The sequence below is a fragment of the Biomphalaria glabrata genome, chromosome 8, assembly GCF_947242115.1.
Source record: "Biomphalaria glabrata chromosome 8, xgBioGlab47.1, whole genome shotgun sequence".
In the NCBI taxonomy this organism is placed as follows: domain Eukaryota; kingdom Metazoa; phylum Mollusca; class Gastropoda; family Planorbidae; genus Biomphalaria; species Biomphalaria glabrata.
In genome coordinates, this window is record NC_074718.1 from 38,964,720 (window position 1) to 38,978,305 (window position 13,586).

Consider the following 13,586-nt stretch of genomic DNA (forward strand, 5'->3'; position numbering starts at 1 on the left):
TAGAATAATTTGGAAAGTTGTTTTGACACAAATATTACATTTTGTCTGACAGGAGGGGTTTGGTGTGATATGAGGCAACCACCAACGTACATATAGCCAATAACAGTATTTACTCTGAAAAACTCTGTTTTATGCCTATGGAGTCAGCAAAGGCATCTTCGTATGTGGACTATATACATGTGTATTTACTCTGAAAAACTGTTTTATGTCTGTGGAATCGACAAAGGCATCGTCGTATGGGGACTGTATACATGTCTTGATGGACTTAGTACTATTGGTTGGTGAAACTATTACACTGTACTATACTATTTTATCGTCAATAAGTGATGATTAGAACACCGCATACCAGATGTTTTCTTACTAATAACTGTATTGGAACTGTATTGTTTTCTTGGTGTCAACATTCAACTACAGTGTGAACTTTGTGACATAGGAACATGGACAATTTCACCAGGGAACTGATGAAGATGGGAAACATGATGATGTCCATCAAGATCAAGATATATGTTTGTTTTGTCTTTCCCCAAAATTTTGGCCATATATATTGTACAGACATGACAGTAGGGATAGTGTTTTAGACTGAAAAAAAAAAATTGACAAAATTTTTTTTTTTTGATAAAGGGGGGAGGAAATATGTAATGACACAAGATGCGTAGAAGTTGATGTGAATCGGGTTTTTCCTAAGTAATGTGACGAGTAAGAACAGAGTAGGTTGATGAACAAGAATAATAACGGACAAGACGCCTAAGAGGACGACGCTAGGCTAGCGACGACAGAGGACTGTGCCCTTTTTATTGTTTATTAAATTGTTGAAGTTATCAGCCTGCGTTATTAAGTATATTCTTGATTCATTCTGTTGTTGTGTCATATGGACTCGCATGCACCAGTAACATATATATACTCATCAACAAAATAGACCATCAACAATATATAATTTTCTTAATCCATTTTTTTTATGTTCTCATCAATACGACAATGGCCTCTTGGTGTAGCAGTGCTACTATAAATTTGTCAAAGGAGAAGTAGTGCTACTATAAATTTGTCAAAGGAGAAGTAGTGCTACTATAAATTTGTCAAAGGAGACGTAGTGCTACTATAAATTTGTCAAAGGAAGAATAGTGCTATTATAATTTGTCAAAGGAGAAGTAGTGCTACTATAAATTTGTCAAAGGAGAAGTAGTGCTACTATAAATTTGTCAAAGAAGAAGTAGTGCTACTATAAATTTGTCAAAGGAGAAGTAGTGCTACTATAAATTTGTCAAAGGAGAAGTAGTGCTACTATAAATTTGTCAAAGGAGAAGTAGTGCTACTATAAATTTGTCACAGGAGTAGTAGTGCTATTATAAATTTGTCAAAGGAGAAGTAGTGCTACTATAAATTTGTCAAAGGAAGAGCAGTGCTATTATAAATTTGTCAAAGGAGAAGTAGTGCTACTATAAATTTGTCAAAGGAAGAGCAGTGCTACTATAAATTTGTCGAAGGAAAAGTAGTGCTACTATAAATTTGTCGAAAGAGAAGTAGTGCTACTATAAATTTGTCAAAGAAGAAGTAGTGCTACTATAAATTTGTCAAAGGAGAAGTAGTGCTACTATAAATTTGTCAAAGGAGAAGTAGTGCTACTATAAATTTGTCAAAGGAGAAGTAGTGCTACTATAAATTTGTCACAGGAGTAGTAGTGCTATTATAAATTTGTCAAAGGAGAAGTAGTGCTACTATAAATTTGTCAAAGGAAGAGCAGTGCTATTATAAATTTGTCAAAGGAGAAGTAGTGCTACTATAAATTTGTCAAAGGAAGAGCAGTGCTACTATAAATTTGTCAAAGGAAAAGTAGTGCTACTATAAATTTGTCGAAAGAGAAGCAGTGCTACTATAAATTTGTCAAAGGAGAAGTTGTGCTACTTCTAAATTTGTCAAAGAAGAAGTAGTGCTACTATAAATTTGTCAAAGGAGAAGTAGTGCTACTATAAATTTGTCAGAGAAGAAGTAGTGCTACTATAAATTTGTCAAAGGAGAAGTAGTGCTACTACAAATTTGTCAAAGGAGAAGTAGTGCTACTATAAATGTTTCAAAGAAGAAGTAGTGCTACTATAAATTTGTCAAAGGAGAAGTAGTGCTACTACAAATTTGTCAAAGGAGAAGTAGTGCTACTATAAATTTGTCAAAGGAGAAGTAGTGCTACTATAATTTTGTCAAAGGAGAAGTAGTGCTACTATAATTTTGTCAGAGAAGAGATGAACACTGAAAAGGCAGACAAGACACAAAAAAATGGCTTGAGAAGCATTGACCAAGAGATTAGCGCTAAAATCGATTGTCAGTACTTAAAAACGAAATGAATCGATGGACCAAAATGTCGCGACTAAAAATTTAAAAATTGAATAAAGTACGGTCTGAAAAAAATGAATTTTCATCTGTTTTTTTTGTTTTTTTTAATCATTTTTTATTTGATCTCTAAAACATGAGTAGACGGTAAGTCAAATTTAAACTAACACGAAAAACCTTAAGAAGCATTCACTGCAAGTAGATTATACCCTGCAAGTAGATTATTCACTGCACTTCTGTTATTTCATTGATAAATCTATATCTCCACAACCTGTGTGTGTGTGTGTGTTGGGGTGGGCAGCAGTGTGTGGGTAGCCGGCTACTAAAGCAAGAATTCAAAAAGAGCGATTGTTCACATCGCCTGGTGTGTGCCTGTGGTGCTGGCCTGCTCTGAAATTCATTATCTTATCTTCTAATCTTGAAAAAAAACAACAACAGACGCTCCTTCAAAAAAGGTTTGTTTTCATGTGTTATTAACTGAAGTGTAAACAACATGTGCAGAATCACGGCTATAATGGAACGGAAGCTTATGTCTGTAATAGGACAGGCATGTTGATGATAATCACTCAACAATCTTATTGGTTTATTGTCATTGATGAGGACCACTTCCGTCATTCAGAAGAGGGGGAAGGGGAGGGGGGCTGAATAGTTGAAACGAGATCTCATGAGTTTTAGAATGTGGCTGATGAGACCTGCGTGTGCCAGAAATGTCTAGCTACAAACAAAAAGGGGCAATAGTGTGATGCCTACAGGGCTAGCACTCGTATGTAAAGTAAAGTACCCTTTTCAGACCTTGCGAACTATGGTGGGCAGATAGAAGATAGAAAACTAAGAAGAAAAGTAGCAATTATTCTAATTTATAATCTTCAAATACAAAAACAAAACTTAGTAAAATTCTCAAAAAGGGACAAAGGTAAAATCACATTTCTTGTTCCATATGCTAAGACAAATATATACAAATACTCCTTCTTCCCTAGAGCTACTAGAGCGTGGAATGGGTTGCCTGAATCTTGGAAGAATTTAAGTCATTGATTAACATGCATGACTAGATTGGCCTAGGTACACGCGTAAGACGAAATCATCTTTTCTTATGAAGTAACGCCTGTATGATACAAGATAAGATCCGGTCATCGGTTTCTATGGCCGACGGTTAACAAAGGTGTCATGTGGTCTTTACTTTCCATCATTTAATATCATTAGAGCTGGGTGGACTCAGGGGCGCCCAAAGATCCCAAGTTTAAAAAAAAAAATCACGTTTTCACCATGATTTGAACACAGGACCCCTGGTTCTGAAGCCAAGCACTTTACCACTCAGCCACCGTCCTCCAAAATATCTCATCTGAATGAGCAATTTATGTATTTTAGTGTCCAGGCTTTAGGTATCTTAAGAATCCAATGTTATATGCAGCTGATGCGCTTCATATATTTTCAGCTAAACCAATCATGTATTTTTCTTTAGTAGCGAAAAACTTTAACAATCTACTCAGAAACTGAATTGGCACAAAAACATTTTAATAATTGTTGAGTAACTAGACAAAATACGAGCTCACCTTAATCACTTCGCCGTCATGAGACTTCTCATTTCTGGCGGCGGACATCATCTTCAGAGCCATCCAGGCGATTTGTTGAGCGTGGTACTTGCTGGCTTTATGCAGACCACCAGCCACGCAATAAGCGTCTCCTATTGTCTCAATCTGGTCAAAACACAATGGCATAAATGAAATAAAGAAGATCAAAAAGAGAGTTTGTGTTATCAGACAAACTCAGAGGCGGCCCACAAGGGCCGTGGATCAGGAATTTGGCAAGCCATTGTCTTGTTTTGAAATAACAACAGACTTATTCCTAGATTTTAATTATTATGTTTTGAAACTCGATTTAAAAAAGTGCGTTATACTAATATATAATGTACATCTCAATAATGAGACTTTTGTACTCTTTTGGCAAAAAAATTTAATGCAATTTCAGTCAGAATGATTTCCAAGAATTATTTGACGTTGTTTTTCACTTGAAAACAAATTGCACAACGTTTTATTGAATATGAGTCTTCTGGAGCTTGTGACAAGAAACTAAATAAATAAAAATATAGCTTTTATACTTTTATGCTTATAGCATGCTCAGAGCGCTATGGTCCAATCTCATTTGTGGACCAGGGGATAAGGGGTATCTGTGGGAATGCTTTTCTGTGCTGCCTTGAGGCGCTCAGTAAAAACGAATCTGCTTGAGTTAATGTCAGAAAAACGACTTCAAGGAGTTTTTCACTTGCTAATTAGATTTCTGAATTGATATATTATATTTAAATATTTCTATCCAAAAAGAGCTGAAATCAGATTGTTAGATTGTTAAAAGCTTTTCTGGTTTTTGGTTTGAAATCATGAAAGACGACCAGACGGAAAAAACAGGCCGCACAAACTAATAGAGGTTTTCCCCCTTTTGGAGGCTTCTAAAAATGGAAACAATAATCCTGCGTTTTATGTCTATTTTTCGCCTGCTATATATTTAGCCCAGCTACTATTGGGCTTAGAACATATGAACTTTTAGTTTCTTGTTTGTTATCTGGAACTAACCTCATTAATAATTGACGTTAACTATTCATACTATGATGGTAATTGTTTTGCTTTCGATCTATTTCCTTTGCTGATAGTTAAAAACGAAGCTTATAAAGAATTCTATTGTACGAATTTTAAATAATTGTGTTTGTTTGTTTTCAGTTGATTAAGGACAATAATAGTAGTAATTGTTTTGAAAAGATATATCTTGAGAACTAGAAGATGGATAGTGCTATATTCATTCATTCTGCCTCCTTCAGTCGTGAAATGACTATGGTTCATCTCGAACACTTTTTCATGTGGCTGTGAGGCCCTGTTTGGGAGAGACAGTCCTGTCCACATATATTGCATGTCACTAAGCAAAGACACTACGCATTGAAAGTACGTAATGACACTAAGCAAAGACACTACACATTGGCAGTACGTAATGACACTAAGCAAAGACACTACGCATTGACAGTACGTAATGACACTAAGCAAAGACACTACACATTGACAGTACGTAATGACACTAAGCAAAGACATTACACATTGACAGTACGTAATGACACTAAGCAAAGACACTACACATTGACAGTACGTAATGACACTAAGCAAAGACACTACGCATTGACAGTACGTAATGACACTAAGCAAAGACACTACACATTGACAGTACGTAATGACACTAAGCAAAGACACTACGCATTGACAGTACGTAATGACACTAAGCAAAGACATTACACATTGACAGTACGTAATGACACTAAGCAAAGATACTTCACATTCACAGTACGTAATGACACTAAGCAAAGACACTACACATTGACAGTACGTAATGACACTAAGCAAAGATACTACGCATTCACAGTACGTAATGACACTAAGCAAAGATATTACACATTGACAGTACGTAATGACACTAAGCAAAGACACTTCACATTCACAGTACGTAATGACACTAAGCAAAGATACTACGCATTCACAGTACGTAATGACACTAAGCAAAGACATTACACATTGACAGTACGTAATGACACTAAGCAAAGACATTACACATTGACAGTACGTAATGACACTAAGCAAAGACACTTCACATTCACAGTACGTAATGACACTAAGCAAAGACACTACACATTGACAGTACGTAATGACACTAAGCAAAGACACTTCACATTCACAGTACGTAATGACACTAAGCAAAGATATTACACATTGACAGTACGTAATGACACTAAGCAAAGACACTTCACATTCACAGTACGTAATGACACTAAGCAAAGATACTACGCATTCACAGTACGTAATGACACTAAGCAAAGACATTACACATTGACAGTACGTAATGACACTAAGCAAAGACATTACACATTGACAGTACGTAATGACACTAAGCAAAGACATTACACATTGACAGTACGTAATGACACTAAGCAAAGATACTTCACATTCACAGTACGTAATGACACTAAGCAAAGACACTACACATTGACAGTACGTAATGACACTAAGCAAAGATACTACGCATTCACAGTACGTAATGACACTAAGCAAAGATATTACACATTGACAGTACGTAATGACACTAAGCAAAGACACTTCACATTCACAGTACGTAATGACACTAAGCAAAGATACTACGCATTCACAGTACGTAATGACACTAAGCAAAGACATTACACATTGACAGTACGTAATGACACTAAGCAAAGACATTACACATTGACAGTACGTAATGACACTAAGCAAAGACACTTCACATTCACAGTACGTAATGACACTAAGCAAAGACACTACACATTGACAGTACGTAATGACACTAAGCAAAGACACTTCACATTCACAGTACGTAATGACACTAAGCAAAGATATTACACATTGACAGTACGTAATGACACTAAGCAAAGACACTTCACATTCACAGTACGTAATGACACTAAGCAAAGATACTACGCATTCACAGTACGTAATGACACTAAGCAAAGACATTACACATTGACAGTACGTAATGACACTAAGCAAAGACATTACACATTGACAGTACGTAATGACACTAAGCAAAGACACTTCACATTCACAGTACGTAATGACACTAAGCAAAGACACTACACATTGACAATACGTAATGACACTAAGCAAAGACACTTCACATTCACAGTACGTAATGACACTAAGCAAAGATACTACGCATTCACAGTACGTAATGACACTAAGCAAAGACATTACACATTGACAGTACGTAATGACACTAAGCAAAGACATTACACATTGACAGTACATAATGACACTAAGCAAAGACACTACACATTGACAGTACGTAATGACACTAAGCAAAGACACTACACATTGACAGTACGTAATGACACTAAGCAAAGACACTACACATTGACAGTACGTAATGACACTAAGCAAAGACACTACACATTGACAGTACGTAATGACACTAAGCAAAGATACTACACATTGACAGTATGTAATGACACTAAGCAAAGATACTACACATTGACAGTACGTAATGACACTAAGCAAAGATACTATACATTGACAGTACGTAATGACACTAAGCAAAGACACTACACATTGACAGTACGTAATGACACTAAGCAAAGATACTACACATTGACAGTACGTAATGACACTAAGCAAAGACACTACACATTGACAGTACGTAATGACACTATGCAAAGATACTACACATTGACAGTACGTAATGACACTAAGCAAAGACACTTCACATTCACAGTACGTAATGACACTAAGCAAAGTACTACACATTGATGTACGTAATGACACTAAGCAAAGACACTACACATTGACAGTACGTAATGACACTATGCAAAGATACTACACATTGACAGTACGTAATGACACTAAGCAAAGATACTACACATTGACAGTACGTAATGACACTAAGCAAAGATACTACACATTGACAGTACGTAATGACACTATGCAAAGATACTACACATTGACAGTACGTAATGACACTTAGCAAAGATACTACACATTGACAGTGCGTAATGACACTTAGCAAAGATATTGACAGTACTTAATGACACTAAGCAAAGATACTACACATTGACAGTACGTAATGACACTAAGCAAAGATACTACACATTGACAGTAGGTAATGACACTTAGCAAAGATACTACACATTGACAGTACGTAATGACACTAAGCAAAGATACTACACATTGACAGTAGGTAATGACACTAAGCAAAGATACTACACATTGACAGTACGTAATGACACTAAGCAAAGACACTTCACATTCACAGTACGTAATGACACTAAGCAAAGTACTACACATTGATGTACGTAATGACACTAAGCAAAGACACTACACATTGACAGTACGTAATGACACTATGCAAAGATACTACACATTGACAGTACGTAATGACACTAAGCAAAGATACTACACATTGACAGTACGTAATGACACTAAGCAAAGATACTACACATTGACAGTACGTAATGACACTATGCAAAGATACTACACATTGACAGTACGTAATGACACTATGCAAAGATACTACACATTGACAGTGCGTAATGACACTTAGCAAAGATATTGACAGTACTTAATGACACTAAGCAAAGATACTACACATTGACAGTACGTAATGACACTAAGCAAAGATACTACACATTGACAGTAGGTAATGACACTTAGCAAAGATACTACACATTGACAGTACGTAATGACACTAAGCAAAGATACTACACATTGACAGTAGGTAATGACACTAAGCAAAGATACTACACATTGACAGTAGGTAATGACACTAAGCAAAGATACTACACATTGACAGTACTTAATGACGCTAAGCAAAGATACTACATTAACAGTATGTAATGACACTAAGAAAAGACACAACGCATTGACAGTACGTAATGACGCTAAGCAAAGATACTACACATTGACAGTACGTTAAACAGCTTAGGGTTTAGGGGGTTGGACGTACCTTATAGACATCGATATCCACACAGTACATGTCAAAGTGAGTATACAGGGAGTTTAACATGTCAACCACTTGCAAGGGTGTGGACGTGGAGCAGATGGCAGTAAAGCCGACGATGTCACTGAACAACATAGTCACGTGGTCGATTGTCGTTGGCTCAACAATCTCACCTGGAAATGAAAGTGTTTACAAATGGTATCTCCGCTCTACAGGTGAGGAACTAAACTACACACCAGTAAGTAAGTAAATATAAATGTTAACAATTTTAGTTTTAAAAAAAGAATCTTCCGAAATCTCAGTCTTTCTTTCTGTGTCCTTATTGTAATCTGGATACAACTATTAGTAAGATATGATTGAATTAAATTTGTAATCCGTTGGATTTTTAAATCGTATTTCTTTCTATAAAGCTTTCTCTTAGCGTGTGCTTGTGTGTATGTGCTTGTGTAAGAGATTGTGTCACTCTCTTTTGGTTGCTCTTTCTTTCAATTTCTTTCTTTTTTATTGTTCGTTCTTTTTCTCTCTTTTATTTCTTTTATTGTTTCTGTCTCATTATGTCGTTCTTTCTATGGGTTCAATTTTTTCATATTCTCTTTCTCTCTCTCTCTCTTTATATATATATATTTAAATTTTGGCGCTAGGACAAATCAAACAATGAAATTGTATAAATTAAGTTAGAGGTTACATCCTTATTCAATAATTGAGTACTTTGGCCATTACAACCGGACTTCAGCCTATAACTATCCGGAATGTCTTAATTCCACGTCATGTGCCCCCGCTCGGAGGCAAGTGTCCAGACTGTTGGTCACTAGGCTATGTACTGGACATGTCTAAATTCTTACAAATTATGTTTGATGATGGCGCGCTAATGGTGTATTCTGGGTCTCAGTATCGGATTTATATTTGGAAATGTCTCAAGTTAATCTTAATTCAAACAAATACCTCTCCAGAGTTTCTGCGCGACAGTTGGCGGGAAGATCTCCAAAAGTAGGTCAACGTTCTTCTGCTTCTCTACATCCACGGCCTTGCTGGCAGTCTCGATGCTTTTTTTCAGCAGCTCCATTCTTTTCTTCAGTCCATCCTGAGAAACAGAACAAAACAAGTCCATGAACAATTTTTAATACCAATCGCCATGAGCAATTCAAAGAAACCTTATAATGATAGTGTACTGCTGCAGACCTGCCACATCATCAGAAAATTTCTAAGTGGACTGTTGTGAACTGCTGGCCTATGGCTCTGACATGGACACATAAACGTATGTGTTTCAACATTTCTAAGAAACACCAGGGATGTATTAAGAACAGAATATATATTTAACAAGGTTACAAAGACAGTTTGTGTGGAAACACAAACTCTAAATCGGCCCCCCGAAGTGGTCCACCCAGGCAGGCTTCAATATTTTCAGAAAGAACATCCAAATGAAATTATATCAAGGACAAATGAGAGATAAGAATGGAAAAAGAAGGTTAACAGAACTTGTGTAGTGCCCCAATGGTGCTGCAGATCAAAGGATAGGTGCAAGTGAATGCAAGGTTAGATGTGAACCTGGCCTAATTAGTTCCCCCTTCAGACCTTGTGGTCTATAGGGCAGATGATGTAAAGTTCATCTGTTTTTGTGGCCTACGGTTAACGAGGTTGTCATGTAGCCAGCACAACGACCAACAGTCTTTACTTTTCCCCAACTAATGTCAGGTACCCATTAGAGCTGGGTAGACTCAGAGGCTCCCAAGGATTCCGAAGTTGAAAATCCCAGTTTTCACCAGGATTCGAACCCGAGACCCTCGGTTCGGAAGCAAAGCGCTTTATCGAGCCTCTCTTGGTCTTTACATGATGTAATTGTTTTGAAAATGCTTCATCTTTTGTGTGGATGCTGGAAAGTATAAATTAAAATGGAGTTTATAAGATTACTATTCGTTCTAAATTAGGTCTAACTTAAAATGCATACTAATTAGCTTTTTCTCTTTAAAAAACTGCTTGCATAACTGATTTTAAAAATTAGATTTTTCGCTTTCAGGAAAAAAAAGTAGCCGTTGCATCAGAACTTTGAATGGTCTAAAATATTGTGATGTCGGATTTTCAATATCTTTTCTAGTTTACGAGATCTAAACGGGACGGACGGACGGACAGACGGACAGACATTTCGCACAAAACTAATAGCGTCTTTTCCCCTTTCGGGGGCCGCTAATAATGAGCTTAATAAGAATGAGCTTATATCTGTAAATAACGTCATCAAATGTGGAACCATTAAATATACAACAAACTATGCAACAGCCTTATACTGTCCTTCGACTATTAGTCTCCAAGCTCAGGCCTCGACAACAATAACAATTTCTGAAGAGACCTCACTCTACCCCAACCAAGGGAGTAAAGAAATAACAACAAATAAACCTAGAAATAGTTAACTAGTCCAACCAAGATTCTACGAAGTATCATCCACAATACTACATACAAATAAAATCACGACATTTCTAAATAAACGCTGTTAAAGGGACTACATTGAATGTTGTTTCATTTTAACAAAACTTGACCCTGGCAGTGACAGTGAATGAAAATTAGTTTATCTCCGTAATATTAATACCCATTTACATACCGCTGTTAAGAGACATAATGCCATAGGATATTAAAACCGACTTAAACACAAGGGTTTATAAATTCTGAAAAGTTTTGAGCAAATAAGTCTTAATGTTCTTCTTGAATATAGTGAAGCATATTGTTTAAGTTAAATAGGAAGCTAGTATCTCTACACTGGAATAGCCCGCAAACTGTAACTATTGAGGGAGATACGTGGCACAACCAGAAGCGTTGAATCCATGGAGAACAGGGTTCTCGGGGGGACATGTGCAATGATCAGTTCCCTAAGGTCAAAGGGCATTTCTTTGTTGTGTATGCAATGATGACGTGAATGAAGTGACGAATACAAGACGACAACTTTAAAGCCTCTTTGACCACATGAGTTACAAAGGAAACAGATTGACTCTTGAGACGTGAAAAGCCACAAACGTTTCAAAGAAAAATTATGATTTGTATTGTAGAAGAAGTAAGTTATATTTAAATCAAAGTAAAAAAAAATCCATTCCTACTTTATTCTTAAATAGATCATTTTTTTAAAAATATGAAAAAAAGACTTATATGGTGATCGAACCCACAACATTCGCGCGACGCTCTTTCAATTTAGCTATCTAGCCTTATTTCTAAGTGTGAAATTTTAGATAGAAAAAAAGGATTCAATTTTAACTATTGATTTTTTTTACCACTTTGAAACTTTTGACCACCTCAAACTTTTGACCACCTCAAACATTTGACCACCCACCTCCTACTTTTGACCACCTCCAACTTGTGACTATGAAGAAAGTGTAACCTATTAGTATTATATTAATTAAAACAAAACAAATGAAATTTAGAATTAGTTAGATCTAGAGCTCTTTATTCTGTTCAGTTCTAGATCACAAACACGAGTTGTTGTTTTTTCTAATAAGACATGTTTGAAAAACAACAACTTTTTTTGGTCGATAGCTCAAAGATTCAATTAAGATTAAATCTTCCGATGCTGTTCAATAACGCTTAAATACTTAACGCTTTTACAATTCAAGACAAGAGAGAGAGAGAGAGAGAGAGAGAGAGAGTGAGAGACAGATTGACAGAAAACAGACAGAGAAGGAGAAAGAGAAGAGTTATTCCTCCACTGGTCAGTTCATGTCTATTTCTATTTCAAAGATATTGATCAACTGTAACCAGGTAACTGTACAAATTGTGTCTTCTCGGAAGCATCTTGCAATCAAAAGTACATAGAGATGCAAAAGTCAAATTCACACAAATTCAATTTAGCTTTTGTTTGTGTGTGTTTAAAATAATAGTGTTTCCCAAACTGTGTTCCGGGGAACCCTTGTGTTCATCAAGGCCTAAATAGGTGTTCCAGGAACTACTGGAATAATTAGCTATTAGTAATTAGGCCAGACGTGAATAAACTATTGGTAATTAATTATTTAGCTTGACATCAACAACAAATAGAATTAGTACTTGACAGATGAGACGGTAAAAGTTGATTTAGTGCCCTTTCTAGTTTGTGTAGAGAACTACTTCGTAGCTTAATCGTTTGAAACTAAAAATATAATAGATAGGAAAATTTCTAGTTGACTAAGCACTTCGCTGGCACAGTGGTTAGTGGATTGGCTTGGAGAGGCTTGAGCCCTAGAGTTTGAGTTCAAGTCGTACAACGTTTTTTTTAGAAAATATATTTAAAAAGCCATCATGGAATCCATCGCCTATTATCCCCCCCCCCCCACGCCTCTTTCTTCCCTCTCCTCATTTTCCCAACTGGTCCAGATAAATGATTGGATCATAGGGTATTGGTGAAGCTAAAAGCATGAAATTGCGCTAAAGAAAAAACTAAATTTCTAATCGATTTATTTTTGTTAGTCTAAATCTATTACAATTTTAATTACAAGACTGATGAAAACAAATTGATACCACTAATACTTTAATTTTTAAAATGACTCTACAAAAACAATCAGAAGAATTACAGAACTGGGAGTCAAATTGGAGTATGTCTTTCAACCCAGAAAAAGTCCACAGCAACACAAAAAAATAAAACAAATTTAAAAATACTTACTTTATTCCTGGTAAACTAGTAACACAGACTAACAACTTAAAATATCTAGGTGTGATAATAAATAAAAGCTGTTATGGAATTCACTTAGTGATAAAATTCTTAAAAAATCAAGCAAAGATTTAGGGCTTATGAAAAGAGTTTTTTTTTTTACAAATCAAACAAAGACATA

The 13,586-nt window shown here is 35.9% G+C and overlaps 1 protein-coding gene across 2 annotated transcripts in view; it reads right to left on the bottom strand.

Moving 5' to 3' along the window:
- The window catches only part of LOC106058259 (guanylate cyclase soluble subunit alpha-2-like), a 176,003-nt gene that overhangs the window by 20,594 nt on the left and 141,823 nt on the right, over nucleotides 1–13,586 (bottom strand). For both annotated transcript variants that reach the window (XM_056037272.1, XM_056037271.1), the window contains exons 9-11: nucleotides 9,751–9,889; nucleotides 8,815–8,981; nucleotides 3,870–4,013 (exon numbers count right to left, since the gene is read on the bottom strand). In XM_056037272.1, coding sequence (XP_055893247.1) covers nucleotides 3,870–4,013; nucleotides 8,815–8,981; nucleotides 9,751–9,889 — 450 coding nt within the window. The remainder of the gene's footprint in view (nucleotides 1–3,869; nucleotides 4,014–8,814; nucleotides 8,982–9,750; nucleotides 9,890–13,586) is intronic.